Source organism: Sebastes umbrosus, chromosome 17, assembly GCF_015220745.1.
Source record: "Sebastes umbrosus isolate fSebUmb1 chromosome 17, fSebUmb1.pri, whole genome shotgun sequence".
Taxonomy (NCBI): domain Eukaryota; kingdom Metazoa; phylum Chordata; class Actinopteri; order Perciformes; family Sebastidae; genus Sebastes; species Sebastes umbrosus.
Window position 1 is genome coordinate 20,894,789 of NC_051285.1, and position 19,841 is coordinate 20,914,629.

At 40.5% G+C, this 19,841-nt stretch overlaps 1 protein-coding gene across 2 annotated transcripts in view; it reads left to right on the forward strand.

The window, feature by feature from the left end:
- The window catches only part of LOC119475568 (seizure protein 6 homolog), a 138,053-nt gene that overhangs the window by 101,454 nt on the left and 16,758 nt on the right, over nucleotides 1-19,841 (forward strand). For both annotated transcript variants that reach the window (XR_005203826.1, XM_037748401.1), the window contains exons 5-11: nucleotides 2,570-2,755; nucleotides 3,643-3,811; nucleotides 4,327-4,493; nucleotides 5,232-5,426; nucleotides 7,090-7,228; nucleotides 17,477-17,673; nucleotides 18,451-18,645. Coding sequence is in view for 1 of the 2 variants with exons in the window: in XM_037748401.1 (XP_037604329.1) it covers nucleotides 2,570-2,755; nucleotides 3,643-3,811; nucleotides 4,327-4,493; nucleotides 5,232-5,426; nucleotides 7,090-7,228; nucleotides 17,477-17,673; nucleotides 18,451-18,645 (1,248 nt within the window). In the remaining variant the exon portion in view is untranslated. The remainder of the gene's footprint in view (nucleotides 1-2,569; nucleotides 2,756-3,642; nucleotides 3,812-4,326; nucleotides 4,494-5,231; nucleotides 5,427-7,089; nucleotides 7,229-17,476; nucleotides 17,674-18,450; nucleotides 18,646-19,841) is intronic.

Sequence of the window (19,841 nt, forward strand, 5' to 3'; positions counted from 1 at the left end):
ATGTGAACAATGTTGCCATTTCTACCGCTTTGATTTATGCCAACAGAACCTATTATACTGCAGTGATAGAGTTCTGTGAAGTTCAATGTGATAAGAATCAAGCAAGAAAGTTAATTTCTATAGACTAGCTTAACACCAAACAACCCTTCAACTATGCAGCTGAAAATTGCTGTAGTCCACATCTTAATTCAGCAAACAACAAATAACTTTAATCATGAATAGATTAAGGTGTTTACACTACATAGCCCATGCCCGATTATCATCATAATTGCTTTCAAGACTGCAAGTACAACTTCAGCGCAGACAGGTCTTTCAGTATGCCCTTTTCCCTTGTTGTTTTAGCTCCTATTAAGGCTTTGCATACACTCCATTAAGCCGAAACTTGACGTGCAACTTGCAAAGTTTGAGTAATAGTTGCAGTTTTTAAAAAGCTTTCTGTAATTTTCCTGGCACACAATCACACTGTGATCGTAGCACCAGCCATAGTGGGTCCAATTATGTTGCTTGTTTTGTTGTTCACACATTGCCAGAAGTTTAAAAGTTTTAGTCTGGTCATTAAAGTACCTACGCTAATGAGGTAGAACAGTGCGGCTGTTAAGACAGGAAGGGAAGGCTGTTTAATAGCTTCCATTACAGACTTGGTTAGCTCACTCCATTATCCATGTGAACTCCATCCCATCTTACACCATTTATTCAAAAACAAGGGGACAGGACAACAACATTGATCTTACCCTGCTGGAATCACGACTCTTTGACAGCCACTACGGAGGCAATCCCTCTTCCAGCTATCACATTACAGGCCCATGATGTTCAACTGATCAGGAACATTTCCATTTGTCTAAGTATTTGCAGTGGCTCTACAGCGCGCCACACAGTGATGTTAATTACTGTAGTGCTGCAAACATGTCTCTGTACAAATTTGCATACCGCATGAATGGCTAAACTGCAATGAATTAAGAGCCGGGGGTGTTTATAAGCAAAGTTGATGGTTGGGTGTATGCGAAACGGGAAGGCATATTAGAATGGAAAAACAATTTGTTTTTTCCCTCCATATCTAAATGTGTATGGGCGCTCAGTGGTGTTTTGGAGGAGAGACAACATGGTCAACAATGCAACACAACAGCGGGGGTTATACACAATGCAGGACGCAGAGGATTATGTTGTGGAGCCAGTTAACATTGTTGGCTGGTTTGTTTTGGCCAGAATTGGTTGAATTGTTCAGAATGAAACTGAATGTCATTTTTCCACATTGAAAATCTCCCTCAGGCCTCATGGAAGCTGGCAGAATATTTAAAATTTGCGATATAAGTTGGAGCAAGCGGGTCTCTTGATGAAGTGTTTCGTCGTCAGAACATGCATTAAGTTATTTCCACTTTCATTACAGAGCTGGAAATTAGCCAATTAATTTACTTTATAATTAAACTGCATTTAGCAATAATGCGCTAGTCTTTATACACTCCCTACTTTGTGACATCTTGGGCATAACAAGTTACGCATTGGACAGACCACAGCGACAATCACATCCTCTGAGGCCCGCGGGATAGCTGGCGATCCCGGCCAACATTCACATCTTTAAGAGGCTGTTGCGGGCTGAGACTGAAAGCTAGAGTGAAGATACTGGTATCATATGAAACTAGAAAACCTAGGAGTGAGGGAAGGGAATACAAGCATGGCAATTTTCAAAGTGGTTCCTTGACCTCTCACCTCAATAGACCATTATTTGAAACTTGACCTCACTGTATAAAATGACCTAATGTGACCTCTAGGATAATCACAGTCTCATGAAACTTCACAATCACAAACTAGAGACCTAGGGCATTCAGAGGACAGATGGCTTTCCTAGGTATATTGAAAACAAGGGGGTTTCTGAGCAGTTTCCAGAAAAGAAGTACTCGCCATCCAATCGCCAAAAAATGCAATTCTTGCAGAAATCAAAAGATTTTTGATACCAAATCACAACATGGCTTTTTCTATGGTATTCTTCAAGGTCTTGGTGTCTTAATGTGGTATTTTGGAGGAATTATTGATCATATTTATCAATTCTTGAGTGGTATAATATGGTTAAATATAGCATCAAATCTGTGTAGCAAATGGTATCAACCCAAAAATGGCTACAACAACTTATGAGACATAATAGAGCATGGGAATGGCCATTATATACTTCAATCATGAAATTCTAAGCCCTTATACATTCTCACAATTAATTTTAATTAATTAATTCATGATTATTTATGATTTATGACTAGAACAACTTGACACACAGTGCTGACCTGCATCTCAAATTAATATTCAGTTTCCCAGCTTTCAGACGATGTACACCACTTCTATGTGACCTGCTATCTCCCACTAAAGACCCCCTGCCGTCCACCTAAAAAAGACCAAAACAGGTCTATGTGGGTCTCTCAGGGTTAATACATTGTCCTGACATTACATTGGCAGAACCAAATTAGTAGGTCCAATACAGGCCACTGAGAGGCCAAAAAAATCATGTGAAAAAAAACAAAAACATTTTTACTCAATGTATTAAATTACACTCCTTTGTCCCTTTTTCACTTTCTTTCCTCTGCAGCCTTTGTGCTGAGCTGTGCGTTCCCCAAAGAGCCTGCTGGTGGAGAGGTTTCTGTGACGCACCTCCACGCCGGCGGAGAAGCCTACTTCCGCTGTTCCACCGGCTACAAGCTGCAAGGCCCCAAAATGCTCACTTGTCGCAATGCCACCACACCATACTGGAGTGGGAAGGAGCCCCGATGTGTGGGTAAGAAAGTCTGGACACATGTCATTAACACCAGAAGCAGTTTAGGTGCAGTGAGGTAGTCGCCACTTACTGAACTGCAACAAGAAAATACGCTCAAAATGTAATTATACAAAATCTCTAGAACTGTATACCTTCAGGTTAATTGGGATGCTGGCCAACCTTGTGTTTGAGATTTAATATCTTTTTGGCACTCAATTACCTTCTAGTTAGTTGTTAACAATGACTGGGGGCACACTTCGAAAGCATTTGTAATTCAATTTGTCCTAATGTTTTCCAAGAAACTAAAACAGTTAAATCTATTCTTTAGAATCTGACAGTTTTTTACAATTAATATAAATGAAACTTTAAGGTATATTGTAAGCTCTTCTCTCCAGCTTTCCTTTAGAATACAGGTGATTTTGATTAACGGAAGCTTTCACTGGGTTGTCTTCACACAGAGTTGATTAGTTACACACTCCGAGGCCAAATGAGTGTGTTTGCATGTGATTAGCAGCGTAGGGAGCTATTCTTTGGAGACGGGGCGAAACAAGGCCATTGGACCTGGCTGCCTTAATTAGAACTGGGCTGCATGACTATCCTTCTCCCGCTGCTAAAAGGCTCATCTGCCAGTCGCAGCCGTTCTCCGACGCCTGCCTGCAGCTGCTCTGAACTGATAGTGTTGCTGCCGCTGTTCTCTTTACAAGTCCATCACACACAGTCGCACACTCTTAGACCCAGGTGAGCCGCCTATAGTGTAGTCCAGCCACAATCCGCTGGATATTGATGCAATCTGTGCTCAGACAGGGACTTTTCTCCAAAACACCCCCTACCATAGTTGGTGTCATTACCCCTTCTCATCTAGTCCTACCCTGCAACTCTTTGTCTCCTTTCTCTTTCGTCTCATATAGCATCCTGTGGGGGAATGATAAAAAACGCCACCTATGGTCGCATCGTCTCTCCCGGTTTCCCTGGCAACTACAGCAACAATCTGACGTGCCATTGGGTCCTGGAGGCCCCCGAAGGCCAACGGCTTCACGTTCACTTTGAGAAGGTTGCCCTGGCAGAGGATGATGACAGGTGGTGTATGCACACTGCTGAAAATCAATCACACATTGAGAGTGAATGTGTTCAGTGTGTCTTCAGCTAATAGATGGCACCGAGCTTTAAACTCATTTTCTGAACAACAGTATGCCCGTGGATAGACCATTAAAAGCCCTCGAAGGCTATAAATAACCACAATCTTTAGGGAGCGACAGATAAATTTGAAAGGACCTTTTTATCATTACAATCCTTTAACAGTGCTCTATCAAGCGAATGAATTGAAGGGGACTACAGAGGGTAGTGAGAGGTAGGAGGAAACAGCAATTGCATTACATTTTTCTTCAGCGACTACTGATCCACGTGGCTGTCGTCACACATGGCCATTCACCTCATTACCGAGTGGTGGGGAATGTTATCACAAAGTTATTACAGCCACAACTGGAACAGCGAGCAGCTCTCGGATAGCTTGTAACTTCTTTTTCATGCTTCTCTTGCCTTTCAATGCTCACTTACATCTGTTTTAAACTGTCTTCCTTCTGTGTGTTTTTTAGGCTGCTGATTAAGAATGGCAACAACATAGACTCTCCTCCCGTGTACGACTCCTATGAGGTGGAGTATTTGCCCAATGAGGGTGTGCTCAGCACTGGACGATACCTGTTTGTAGAGTTCACCACAGACGGGACGTTGACCTCCACTGGTGCAGCCATCAGATACGAAGGCAGGTTTGATTGTGCTGCTTTGCTAGTAGTAATCGGTACCTTGTTACTTACAGTCTCACGGCAGTTCGTGAAATAGTCCCGACATTTAATCTATTTGATTTGTGTGCATAGACACAAATTTCCCTTTTTGTTTCCTGACGACTTTCAACAACGTATTTTCCGTGCGTTTTTGTACGAATGTCCAGCAACACGTGACGCACGTGTCAATTTCCGCTCCTGTCTTTTCATAATAAAATGACTTGGTAAGGCTTAGGCAACAAAGATCAACTTGGTAAGGATTAGGCAACAAAATTACTCTGTTAGGATTAGGCTACAAAATTACTTAGTTAGGATTAGGCTACAAAATTACTTAGTTAGGATTAGGCAACAAAATTACTTAGTTAGGATTAGGAAAAGATCGTGGTTTGGTTTGAAATAACTCCAGAAGTGCTGTAACTTATGTACAAAAGTTACATGACAAATATATAAACTTGGATTTCTGGTTTCACACGGGACACGAACACCAGTCTCCTGGGCAAAACTCCTGTGTTTTTTTACCCACTCATCCACCCGGACCTCCTCCCTATGCAGCATTCGCTGCTCTCTATACTTCCTGTTTCACAATTGCGTGAATTACATACAAATTGATTTCGTGCTCACTATCATGATTAATACATTCAATTTCGTGACTATTTCACAAACTGCTGTGCGACTGGGCTGTCACTTATGTCTGATGCTATGCTTTTTTGTATCCACAGCTTTTGCGAAAGGCATGTGCTACGAGCCCTTTGTGAAGTACGGCAACTTCAGCGGCAGTGACTCCACCTACGGTTTGGGCTCCGTGGTCGAGTTCTCGTGCGACCCCGGCTACACGCTGGAGCAGGGCTCCGTGGTCATCGAGTGCGTCGACGCACAAAACCCGCAGTGGAACGAGACCGAGCCGGCCTGCAGGGGTGAGTCAACAGATCTCATCCGCTCCGAGTCATTGTGCGATGTGAAATCTTTTCAGAGATGTGCCTTCCGCTGGAGCAGAACTTAAGAGGCAGATATGACTGACCTGAAGACCCACGGCTTTCATTGTCTGCTTGATCACTGCGGGAGTTTGTGAAGGCTTTTTTTATTCAAATATTAAAGACCACTGGCAGTTAACCATATCTTCCTAAGCTGCTTTCCTCTGATCCACGATACATTTCCTCTTAAAACTGTAACATTGATTTACTTTGATATGTGTGCTCGCAGGGCAGACTTTAGAAGTGCTTGAGATTAAAAAGGCATACAATAGTTGGCCTAAGATGAACACTACCACACTGCACAGACTACACATCATACTAAATAGCTACCCCATGAGCCCTTCCGCTCCTCGCTCTTTCTCTCACACACACACACACACACGACACGCTGACCTTACTCTTGCTCTTTGTTGCCTGCATGGTCGTTCTGCCACACACGGGGAAATTGAAAAGCTTTCCTGTAAAGCTAGATATGAGGAAATTTAATTTCTGCTCCATGTGGGTCATGGTCATCAAGCGGTTCAGTGGTAGTGTGCAGTTTTACAGGGTTCATGTCAAGGAGCCTGCACACTCGATTTCAGATGGGTTTTATTAAGCATTAAAAGGACCAGTGGGTAGCATTTAGGGGGATCTATTGGTAGAAATGGAAGATAATATTAATAAGTATGTTTTCATTAGTGTATAATCACCTGAAAATAAGAACCATTGTGTTTTCATTACCTTAGAATGAGCCGTTTGTATCTACATACATAGCTTTAGGGCTCTAGGGTTAGAGTCACCCTAGCCTCGTAAACCACAATACACAGACACAATGGTTTTAAGACAAATTATTTCTTTATTTCTTAATTTATTATTTACCTGCACATTACAAATAATGTGATTTGATATTTAGTTTGGTCTCTAATTTACAGGTTAAATTCATTCTAATCAATTTTCCGTTATTACAGATTTATAAAACTTGAACTTGTTTTGTCAAAACAGAACACTAAAAAGATTTAACAAAAATAGAACTTTTGGTTTAATGGATGACCCAATATAAAGATGAAAAATAGGACCACTGGGGGAAAAAAAACAACTTAAATTTAAATTTAATGAATTATTAAATTAAAAATAACATTGCACTGGGAATAAGATAACCACCCTTTTTGGTTTGATTTATGACCCAATATACAAATTAAAAATAACATTACACTGGGTAAAATTAACCACCCTTTTTGGTTTGATCTATGATGCAAATAAAAAGTTTAAAATAACATTATACTGGGTAAAAGTAACCACCCCTTTTGGTCTAATTATTGTCACAACAAAAATGTAAATATGACATTGTTACTGGTTCAAAATAACCACATTGGTATGGCTGATTAACCCAATGTTAATAATAACACATAACACTAAAAATAACCAGTGTTTTGGGATTATTGTTGACCCAATTATTTTTATACCCATTGGTACTGGGTAAACTTTACCCAGTACCAATGGGTATAAAAACCCAGTGCTAGTTTGACCCAGTACTGGGTACCACCATTGACTCAAATTGGGTTAAAATTGACATTGAGTGTGTACAATGCATATATTTGTTTCTTAGTTTCAACCTTGTGTGTTGCAGCTGTGTGCAGCGGGGAGATCACCGACTCTGCCGGTGTGGTGCTGTCTCCTAATTGGCCCGAGGCCTATGACAAGGGGCAGGACTGCATCTGGGGTATCCATGTGGAAGAGGACAAGAGGATCATGCTTGACATCCAAGTGTAAGAGACTGCACTCAGGTGTAAGGCTAGAAATCACACAGAGGGGAGGTCAGAGAGGAGGTCAGATTGACCTAGAGATGTTAAACAGTCCATCTTTGGACACAAACGCACGCAGTTTCTTTCTCATCTATTCTCTCACACAGACACGCACATGGGGAAGTGTTTCTGTGGTTGCAGTCACTAATTAGATTTTTTTTTTTTCATCCTCTACATTAAGAATTCTGTGTAGCTTCCAGCTCGCTCTCTGACCAGATTAGCCAGTAAGCCTCCCTGCTCCCACTTCCCTGGTGTGTGTCTCAGAGTTGGCTTTGAAATGAATATGCTCTGGCAGTGAACTACTCTGAGCCACTTATACAGTACAGACTTCCCAACTGTAATTCAGCACACATGCACACAGATGTCAAAATAGACACTGGCATGCTCGCTTCTCCTTCACCTATCACACGCTCATCCAAGTTATTGCTCTTGAATGAAGTGTAAACGATCGCATTCCTCTCTTTTCTTAATTTTACACTAAATGTTTCTTTAAATACAAGACAATCCAAGTGTGTGCATGAGAATCTGCATCTCTGTCCGCTCATCTTGTATGGATTCAATACGCTTCGTTTGAGTGATTCCAACAATATTTCCACGGACATGATTCCTGTAGGAAGTGCAGAAACCTCAACATAAGTGATTTGTGTGTCATTGCCTGAAGCAACTTGCACACAAGAGGGCGCAGAGAGGTTAAAATTAAACCAGCGGGAATACCGCCTGAGGTCAGAGAAAAACAGAGTCACTAACAAATCTCAAACAGAGGCTATTGTTAGCTATTTGTCATGGTGGGTCATCTATGCATGCAGGCATTTGGAGACTTCAATTTTTATGTTTGGTTTTCCATATACAGAATTCATTAATTCTTGCTGTGCATATATTTCTGAAGAGTTGATGAAATTGCACGGTTTAATTATGACATGGGGTCTGGATGCTGGATAGATTGAGATCTACAGTGGTAGACAACCTAGAAAAAGCAAAAAAAAATATAATTTGTTTTATTTATAAATTGATTATTTTTTTATTTTGTTTTCTTTATTTATTTACTCATTTATTTATTCATATTCTTAATATATATATTTTTTGCATTTCTGAGTTAATTTTGGCAGTAAAAAAAAAACATTGAATACATTTTTCCCATTGAAGTGAAATACACAATTTTTTATTACATAGATCTGTTTGTGGACAAAAGCAGTGTGTAAAACGTTAAATTCTTTTTTAAAAAAGATGAATAAATAAATTAAAACTAATGGGCATATAACAGTGCTGTGCAATCAGTAGAACTGGATCAGATGGACAGTCTCATCTGTGGTGGTGCAACAATGTTTTATGGGGGTGCAATGGATCGTCTTATTTTGTAGTATTCTACAAAAAAAAAAAATGCTGACTTGTTAAAAATCACAAGGACAAGAGAGTATTTCATGTTCACTTCAATCGGGACACATTTGGGCAGAAACTGCACTAACCCCACTGTACGTTCCAATACCCATACTAGAAAGATTTAGTATGTCCCGATACATAGTATGTCAAATGCAGTATGCCATAAATACCAGGATGTTCTAATACATCCTGTCGCATTTTGCAGTATGCAGGCCAGCATGCTTTTCTGGCTATTCTGACCCACAATCCTCTGCATAGCGGATAAATGAGCAAGAGGGTCTATTATATATATATAATATGATGACAAAGTAGTATGTCCCAACTGTATGCATACTACATGCATCAGTACTTTGCAAGGGCAACTGCAGTATGTACTAAAAGTAAAAAGAAAGTATAAAATTTGATTGTAGCAACAGTGGTCAGAGTGAAGTTGTCACAATCCAACATTATTGTTCTTAAATGTGGCTTTCTTGACTCATTGCCAGTTATCAGACTGGATGTACTTGACTGTATTTTCACTCAAAACATAAGAAATCATACTGATATGATCATTTCAACAAATAAACATAGGGGCATTATTAGATGTATCATATTGACAACAGATTATAATCAGAGAACGTTGTATTGCATGACAATAATCAGTATTTTTTTAATGTTGCCGAGTTAAGTCTAAAATATACTGATAAAAATAGCTCCACAGCTGTGGCATAGAGTCGACAGAGGGTTTACAGGAAGTGTGGATGGTTTCTTTACGGGCTCACTGCATGCACATAATGCCCCAAACATTATCTCTCAGGCTTATGAGGAACCGAGATATGAGCCATCACTCAAATATGATCCGCAGATCAAAAGGGAATAATAGCATCAGAGGATACCAATAATACACACAAGATCTAAATAGCACACAGGGGTTTGTGTGACCCTGCTTGCCTCCCTGTTCTTTAGTTGGAGATTAAGACTCCGTGATTAATGTCTGATGTTGAAAGTCAGCCAGTGCACCTAGAGTAGAAAAAAGATCAGAGGGGATTTTTTTTCTTTTCCCCCCATGCAGAGAAGTAAACAAGTTTGATTTGAGGTAAACTGATTTTCATTCAGAGATCTCTCTTTAAATTGCACCGGCCCAATATTTGTTTTAATCCGAGCCACATGAGGCCGCCTGCTGCAAATTAATGGTGCTGTGGCCAGCTCTAGTTTATCTCAAGGTTGGTCATGCGTGGCCTCCGTGGCAGTAGAAACCCACAGCTTGTCTGATCCCCGCAGACCATCCCATTACCCTCATGTCTGGTCCGCTCATCTCGACAACAGCATTCCTAAAGGCTGGGTCAACGTGGACTTTGTGTTGTTTGTGTGCACGCGTGTTGGAGTGACAAAAGGCTTTTGTGGATGAGAGCCGTCTCATTATGAGGGTGGGCACACACTTTTCCACATTAATGAGAATGTTTGCTGTATTATCATTCATCGCTGTGCCTGGGCTGGCAATTACAGTGGAGCAGTGTGCATAATGAGGGCTGATTAATTAATTTAGGCCAAACAGGAGGGCTGGCTCTTTGCTAATTAGCATGGAGCACGGCTCGAGCAAGAGCTGGAGACAAGAGGTTACAGCTGATATCCCCACCTGTGGAACTCAACAAGGTAAATTAGTCACATGTGGATTTTAGCATTCAGAGTGTATTGTATATAGAAATGTGTTCAACACAAGGAACAAAGTCTGTTTTACAGAGGTAATGTTTTTGTCAGAGATTGTTTTAGATAGGACACACTGGGTTTATAGAGTCCTCTTGTGGAGACTATGGGCATTACGTGCCATTTTGCAAGTCTATTTTGTGCCTGGAAAATAAATGGTTGTTTTTATTTGAAAAGAGAACCTTTTTTCGCTGAGCAGAACAATTCAAATGTCAAATACGTGGAGGAATAGATGTTGCCTTTTGAAAGCTTGACATTGAAAGCAATTTCCATTCTGTTAGAGTTACTGGATATTTGTCAGACCTGACAGGTCAGTGAAGGTGACAAAATGCCTAGAGGCTTGTACAAAACACAGCTGTCATCCCCCTCATCTGCCGAATTGAGCTGGTGCCATTGGCATGCAGAGGAGGAGTTTGCAGAAATTCTTTTCAAAAAGTCCTTTTTCAAAAACAGACCCCTGGAACATTGCAAAACACCCAAGTCACGTCGATGAAGGAGACATTTAATCGAATGGGACAACTCTAAAGTATTGCCTTTAAATTGTTTTGAAATAGGCTTTGTGCATCCTTTCCTGGGAACACTGACGATGTTAAAAGCCAGTCTTGCGCTCTCACACATCACCATTTTGACAACACCTTGGCTAATAGTAGTTTGAGGCTCATATTAGTCTTAGTCATTTAGGCTCTGTCCAATCACAGACCAGGAAGACTCAAAGTAGTTTGGCTAGTGTTTTTTATGCCTCTGTGCTGTGACCGGAAGCATTGTGTTTTCGGCAGCCCGTTCGCAGGAGAAAGACATATGAATGACATGATAATGTGCAAGGCATTTAGTGTGCACTAACAATGTCTTTCTTGCTTTTTGCATGTCATTTGTACATCATGTAGTCTGTACTGACCGCGTAAATGTGCTATAATCAGGGCTAGTGATGTAGAATAAGAAGTGAGAAAGACCACTTATGGTGGGTGGTAAGGGAGTAGGATCGGTCTATCAAACACAGGACTTTCAGGCAGGGGACCGCTGTATTATTTTTTTAAGTTACGTTGAGGACATTTGTCACGTGTTCGTCACGTTTTTTAGTGATGTGCTTTCTATACTTCCGTTACATTGTTTGTGTACGTATTTTACTCAGTTTACTTACTTATTAAGCCCAACCATTATGTTTTTTCCTAAACCTAACTAAGTGGCTTTGTTGCCTAAACATAAGTGGTTTTATTGCCTAACCCTAACTGCAGACATTAGCCTACCGTAGTTTTGTTATGTGGCGTACAAATGACACGCAAAAAGCCTAAAATACAGCCTCATGACACGTGGAATGTCCGTGTAATGTTGTGATATTTATACACCTTCCCATGAGACCGGGTTGGTTTTCGGGTTGTCAGTCTATACGTACGTCCATCTCGTTCTCGTGAATGTAATCTCTCAAGAACGTCTGGAGGGAATTTCGTCACATTTGGCACAAACGTCGCTTGGACTCAAGAATTAACTGACTAGAATTTGGTGGTCAAAGGTCAAGGTCATTGTGACCTCATCAAACGTGTTTTTAGCCAATTCATATGCAAATTTTGACAATTTCACACAAATGCCTAAAAAGGATAAAATGATGAAGTGATGACATTTTGGACAGACGTGGATTTTAGCGTCAACTTGACTGGTTGGCAGAGGCCTACAACCGCAAGGTGGTAATTCTAGTTTTAAAAGGGGCAGTGTGTAGGATTTGGCAGCAACTAGCAACTAGCAACTTAAACTTATCCCGTGTGCCAAGTGTGTAGGAGAACAGTGGCCAACACAAAAATGTGAATGGCCTCATCTAGGGCCAGTGTTTGGTTTGTCCATTCTGAGCTAACATGGAGGCTGGCTCCTCAAAAAGAACCCACTCCATATGTAGATATGATTCTTAGTTTCAGGTGATTATACACTAAAGAAAACATACTTATTATTCAATTTATACCAATAGCTCTCCCTAAATACAGATCCTTCCTTTAAGCTGATTAATTAGTTGTTAGTAGTCTGTTTCAATTGCCTGACAGGTTGCCTATTTTATGCACTTATTTATAGAAACACAAAGCAATAGAGTTAGGGTCATCAAAGCTGAATTTCAAAGTCTATGTCTTCAAGAATAAAACAATAAAGTATACAAAAAAAGCATTGCAGCAGTCCAGACTGTAGACAGTAGTCTGATAAATATTAATGTTATTTTGAAATGGAAGGGGAAGATGAACTAAGGGAAATACAGGAAACGGAGTACAAATATTTCTTTAGAAGATTAGTTATCAGTTTGCAACACAGCACAGGGAGTGACTGCTTTCCTGTCTGGAGGGGAAAGCATTAAAAGGAGCCAGGTGGGATGACATTTGGGTGGAGTGATTGCCAGGTTACTGCAGAGAAGGCAGCCGAGCGACCTGTAGTGACTCACCACAGAGAGCTGTGTAAGTCTGAACTGAAGGCACTTTGGCATTCTTTTGTGTTGATACCAAGATTTCAAAAGCACTTCAAGCAGACAGTGGAGCGAAAAGATGGGGGTCAGTGGGAAAATTTAAAACCAAGGTTGACTGCAGCATTGTTGATGAGTTAGAGCGACGAAGTATATTTAGGAACCCAGGCAGACAGGAGGGAAGGTTACAAGTGGGCAAGCGTATGATTTGCCAATGCTGTCCACTATAAATCGGATGTTTTTGGATATGGCTGCAATGTTGGCCTTGCATCTTGTCCAACATCAGATCAAAGTTGTCGTCAGTAGTGAAATAACTACTGCAGATGTTCGTTTTTGCCGAAGATCTGTCTTGTAATCAGATTTCATCAAGTGCAAAAACATGTTTGTGGTATAAGGTTTTAAGGAAAGGAGGAAGATCAGTTGCAATGCTTGAGCTATTTCCATAGACTGAATATAATAAGTGGATATAGCCACTGTGACGTCAGCCATTGGTTTGTGGACTGCCATTATGAAGCCTCAAATTCAGCATTTTGTCCGTCGCCATCTTGTTGTTTTGCAACGAGAAGTGACACGAGAGGGTGGAGCTGAGTACAACCGAACACTGAATAAGATATTTTTCAGGTAACCAAAAAGGTTTTAATTAAATTTCATGAACTGATAACATTGAAAGGGTTCAAGTTCTACGACAAAAAACAGGAATAACTCCAGTCCGGACAATGCCGTGGTAGCAACCTGTCAATCACAAGGTAGTCACGCCCTAAAGCATACCCTGCTTTATGGTCGATTTGACTCTAAATGGGACCATAATTTATTAAATGAACATCATGCTGTATTGAAGAAGACTTGAAAGTAGTGATTGAGACCATAAACTCATGTTTACAATGTTTACTGAGATAATAAATCAAGTGAGAAGTAGGCTCATTTTCTCATAGACTTCTATACAATCTGACTTTTTGCAACCAGAGGAGTCGCCCCCTGCTGGTTATTAGAGAGAAAGACAGTTTAAGGCACTTCTGCATAAGCTTCACTTTTCAGACCTGGAGGTAGCCCACTGGCAACCAGATTAGTGAAACAAGCTAAAGATTACGGGTTGGGGCGTTGATAAGATACACCAATGTGAAGGAGAGTAGAATGCATTACAGTAAAAGCAGTGAAGGAATAGATCCATGTGAAAACCCTCTGGCTAAAGCTGTACAGTATGTAGCAAAATGGAGCAGCAGGTGTTGTATTTTTTGTGTCGAGTTCGATGAAATGCAGAGACTGGAAGCAGGTAATCACACGTTTAAGATTGCCAACTGACAGCGCCACATCCCTCCTTCTAGTCTAAATGCAGGGAGACCTTTGGGGAGGAGATAAGGTGAAATACAGTGCAATGATAAGGTGGATAGCCTTGTTGACATGAGCAGCAGGTGGAGGATAGAGCTTGAATACAAGTGAAGGGTGAGATGTGGAGATAGAAAAAGATGCAAACAATTTGTCTGTGGTGTTCCTCTGTGGACTTCAACCATGTTTTGTGACAACTATTGTGTGGCACCACTACTGCTAATACAAATCCCCATTATCTGTCATTCCACGCACGTGTGTGCAGGCTGCATCTTATCCATGCCTCAAAAAAGAGGTTATAAAAAAAAACAAAGAAAGTAGGAGTGTGAAAACTTCATTAGTTTAGTCTGTTGATTTCCATCCCTTTTTTCACACTTGTCATTTTAAGATGCACCATTTTAATAAATGCATGAAGTGTTCTCATGGTTTGGAAATGGAAAACTGGCATTGTCATTCCTGTCACTTTTACCACAGCCACTGATTGTTTGGAGAACATGGAGGTGTAAATTGTCCCTATAGCTGTCCAACTAACCAGAGGGAGTATCTTGTCACTCAGCACCTCATTTCACTGCCATTCACGGAGCTGGCATCTATTATGTGTGTCTGTCAGGAGAAGCTGAATTTTGGTTTTGGCTTTGCCTTTTTATTTCAGTATAAGCACACAGTGGAATCCACTCATTCGTGGTGATGTTTTTGTTTTAAATATTTGTCTGCAGGGACTTGCTAGCCTCAACTAGTGGTCCATGAATATACACATTGTGGGTCTAATTCTATAAATTGTTGGTTAATGCCAATAGCCAACATTAATAAGTTCAGTGGTTTAGTCTCTGGGTTCTAATGGTCAATCTGAGAGTGCCAGAAAAAAAAGCTTTTTTACTGATTTTTATTCTATGATTTTCTATTTTGAGTGTGTTTGAGGACATGGATGTTTGAATGCTTTCCTGACAAAGTTTGACTTCTCTATGAACTTTATTTCTATGCTCCTGTTGATCACCCTGTGACCTCACTGATTTGAATCACCTATCTGCCACTCTGTGTCTCTCAGGTGCTGTGTGATTATTTGTTTCCCCCAAACAAGGGTACCTGTGCTCAGATTGTTTATTCACATGATTAATATACAAGGATTGGGTCATCATTATAAAAGCAATCTGAGATTAACAAAGTGTCTCAGAGCCCACAGTTATTTATGTGGTAAAAAGTTTGACTTGGTTTTAAATTTGACCTAAACTATCTGCAAGTGCATATAAACATTTAAATGATCACAACTGAATACTTGTAACATTTTTGGTGATTTTGAGGTAAATTAAATCTATGTAAAAGAGAGATAAACACAGGGGAAAAGACAATGACACATTATTTGAGAACAAGGTGTGATCACAGCAGAGAGAGGAGCTGGAAATATGATTTTCAGACACGGTAACATATAATTTGCATGAATGCAAATTGTGCAAATGACTAGAGAAAAGCTGGGGGGATGGTTATCTGTTACCATTTTGGGAAAACACTGCTTGCTCTTGCAGGGGAAGGGTGTTTTTACTCCCAACTCATCAAACTGGCAGGCAACACGCCACGCCCACTCTACTGCACGACACGCCCCCTGAGATAACTTCCCAGATTAATTTACTTAATTAAACCCAAACCAAGTAGTTTTCACAACGTTAACCATGTGTCGACGGACTTGCGGACTACCGTGCACATTGAAAAATGACGCTAAAGGGGTACCCAGTGCGTTAAAAGTGACGCCAAGGGGTCCTGAGCAAGCGTCCGTATGCGCCGAGTTGGGAGTGAGAACATGTTAACGGGGGGCAGGTGATTCATAGCTACAAAAGCAGTGGTCTTACCTATGACGTGCATGGCATTGTGCCATTATTACTGTCAAGTTCTCTTCAACACAGCTTGTGAATATAACACAAAACAATCATACAGCCAATCTGCATTGCTAGTTGGACTCCCGCCCTAAGGCAAATTAAGAGCAGCTAGTTCCCCCTGCTTATTATATCAGCAGGGAACTAAAATGTCCGTGGCTTATCATGTTTTTCACCGTTCTCCATCCCCTGTGTGTGAATAAATGTCAAGCTTTACTGATGTTTTGTAAAAGGCGCTAGGACATATGAATATCCAGATGGAAAAGGTTAATGCATTCTTAAGTTAATGACAGCAGAGATTCTGTCTAACTGTGTCTTGTTTGCCTCATATTCAATTTCATATGAGCATTATAGCTAACATTTAGATGTTTAGATTGTTTTATTGGATATGTATTTACTTATCTGAGGCCTTTAGTCCTCCATTATTTTTCTATAATCCTGGTTGTCATGCATTGCAGCTTTTTTGTATAGGTCTAGTGAGCTAAAGGATAATATTATATTATGCTTCTATATTTGCAGTTTAGTACATATTCATGAGACCAATGTGGGGGGGCGAAGAGATCATGAATTATTTAGTGTTTACTTCACATCAGATCCATCCAATATAAACAGAATTAATATTTCCCAAGTACTGCTGACATCGCCTTATGCCATCAGTTTTTGCTTTCATGAGCCGAGAAAGATACCATCCACTTAACTGTTAAAGCTCTGAGCAAAATACACAGCAAGCATACCATATAACCTAAGACATGGGGCATTCTGTATAGCTGTGTTTAATACAAAAATTAGGGCTGTCAATCAAGTAAAATATTTAATTGCGATAATTGTCCATAGTTAATCGCGATTAATCACACATCAAAATGTACCTTAAAGAGAGATTTGCCAATTTAATACTCTTATCAACATGGGAGTGGGCAAATATGCTTGCTTTATGCAAATGTATGTATATATTTATTACAGGAAGTTAATTAACAAAACAAAACAATGACAAATATTTTCCAGAAACACTCACAGGTACTGCATTTAGCATCAAAAGATATGCTCAAATCATAACATGGCAAACTCAAGCCCAACAGGCAACAACAGCTGTCAGTGTGTCAGTGGGCTGACTTGACTATGACTTGGCCCAAACTGCATGTGATTATACTAAAGTGGGCATGTCTGTAAAGGGGAGACTTGTGGGTACCCATAGAACCCATTTTCATTCACATATCTTGAGGTCAGAGGTCAAGGGACCTCTTTGAAAATGGCCATGCCAGTTTTTCCTGGCCAAAATTTTGTGTAAGTTTGGAGCGTCATTTAGCATCCTTCGCGACAAGCTAGTATGGAATGGTTGGTACCAATGGATTCCTTAGGTTTTTCTAGTTTCATATGATACCAGTATCTTCACTCTTCACCTAAAAATCACAAGTTGCATTAATGAGTTTAAGAAATTCGTGGCGTTAAAACAAATTTTCATTAACATGTTCATCACGTTAGCTTTGGCAGCCCTAATGAAAATATATATTAACCACTTTTATATGTCTGTTCTAGTCTCCATGTTGGTAAGAATGACCTGCTGACCTTCTATGACGGCGATGACCTGACCGCCAACATCCTGGGCCAATACAGCGGCACACGGCCACACTTCAAGCTCTACACCTCCATGGCTGATGTCACTATTCAATTTCAGTCCGATCCTGCCACCAACATCTACGGCTACAACAACGGCTTTGTGGTCCACTTCTTTGGTAGGACTTTGTTTAGCTATGATTACATTGGGATTTTGTTTCCATAAAATATCTTAATTTTCTTCTCTGTTTAGCTGCAGTCCATAGCTTTCTCTTAGAATTAAACGTATGATACATTTAGTGTAAAATTCCCATTGCAAGTAAGACAAGAAACCCCACAAAAAATGGTACCAAACGTAGAATGTAAAATGTTAAGCAGAACCCAGCAGGTTACCAATTACAAAAAAAAGTCTATTTGTTCCTCTGTCTCTTTTCCTCTTTCTCTTGATGTGCCTCTGTCTGTCGTCTGGCTTATCCCAGGTGCACAGAATGAGATAACAACGAACACAGAAACAAAATAATAGGGTACACTTCAACATCAGCTGGTTTTGCCCAATGCTTTGTGTTCTTGGCCCTGTATGCTGCAGTTAGGGAGGCGCAGATTGACTGCTGCCAAACCACATGCTGTGTTCCTCCCAGCAAACATCACAAGCAGCCTCTATTTACATTGTCCTCCCAAACTGCTGCTGTTTAGTGCACACAGAACTGACAATTTTGCAGGCGTATTCATCCCCTGCAGAGGAGGTTGTTATATATCAATGCCAGGAGTTCCTTGAGGAACCTCATCATGTGTCCCTTTACAAGGCCATATAAAGAATGAACATTATACCAGAAAATGGTACATTATTTAAGTAATTTTATATCCCCAGTCTTTTCTCAATGTGTTGACTTAAATACTGTAATTTTCCACATCCCATTCTGTCTCTCCTACCAACACAACTGCTCCAACGCCAACAGAGGTGCCGAGGAACGACACCTGCTCTGAGCTGCCGGAGATCACCAACGGCTGGAAGAGCACGTCCCACCCTGACCTCATCCACGGCACCGTCATCACCTACCAGTGCTACCCTGGATTTGAGCTGGTGGGCTCTGAGATCCTCATGTGCCAGTGGGATCTCACTTGGAGCGGCGACGTGCCGAGATGTCAGGAAGGTGAGAGGAAGCAAATATAGTATTTCTCTATTGGTACAATGGGAGAGGGAGTTAGAGTAAGACCTCGGCAGTCATATACTCTCAGAATCCTACATATCATAGTCAAAGAGTATAAAAGCAAAGAGACAAAACTCCGGCAAAGAACTGATATTTTTGTCCAACGCGCCTCTCACTAGGCGTAGTTAGGGACCGCCGTAAAATTGCAATACGACCCATTTCAATCTAACTAACTTTTTTTTTGCTTTTCAACGTAAATATCTCACACCACTGCCATTATAATATTTCATCATCATTATCATCATTGTAATGCCGTTAAGTACACATAAACATTTCACACCTGTGAGTTTTAAAAAAAAAAAAACTATTTAAAAAAAAATAAAACTGAGCAAATCATGGTTGTCAATTTAATTATGCATATTTCGAGGTTGTAATTTCAATAGCTTTACTATCCTCCTTATCTCATCAATGTGCATTAATTTTTAATTCCAATGAGCTAATATGTGTTGGGGAAAACAGAGAATGCATGATACTGTGGGAAGCAGTGTTTTCTCACAAGAGAAAGTTTCCACCTGATGGTGGAAGTTAAGCACCAAAGTCCACCAAATTGAGCAAACGAAAACTCCACCTATAACCTGTTCTATGAGATAAGCAACTTATCCATGAAACCTTTGTTTCAAGTTTCCTATGTTTTTGATTCATTCTGTGTTTCTGTTTGACTGACTGACGTCCTCTTTATTGACAGCAGCTTCTCTCCAGGCAGCCTCCTCATTAACAGATCGGTCTCAGCTGGGTTGGACAAGGTTTTAAAAGCCTGCCACACCCAGCTGCTCTGTTCCTTCTCTCACTGTGTGTTTGGTTTTCAGAGGGTGAACACCTTCAGTTCATCCTCTTTCTTACCAATATTGCTTCCTCCCTGTTGTTTTAGTTGCCTCAACTTTGTGGTAACTTTTAGCTCCACTTTATTTTGGACTTTTACCTTTTAATATGCCCACATTTTGAGGCAGTTTTAGTGGACATTCATGGTGGATGTCTTTTACAGTCCCTTTAACTGTTATACTGCTAAGCAGTGTGGGCAGAACCCCTCTAGTTTAGCCCTTTTGTTTTGAGGTTTGGCTTCCCAGTGGCATTAGTTTCCCTCCTTTAAGCAATCCTAGTTTAAGAGGAATGTAAGACCTTCATATTGCTATGTTCAGTAA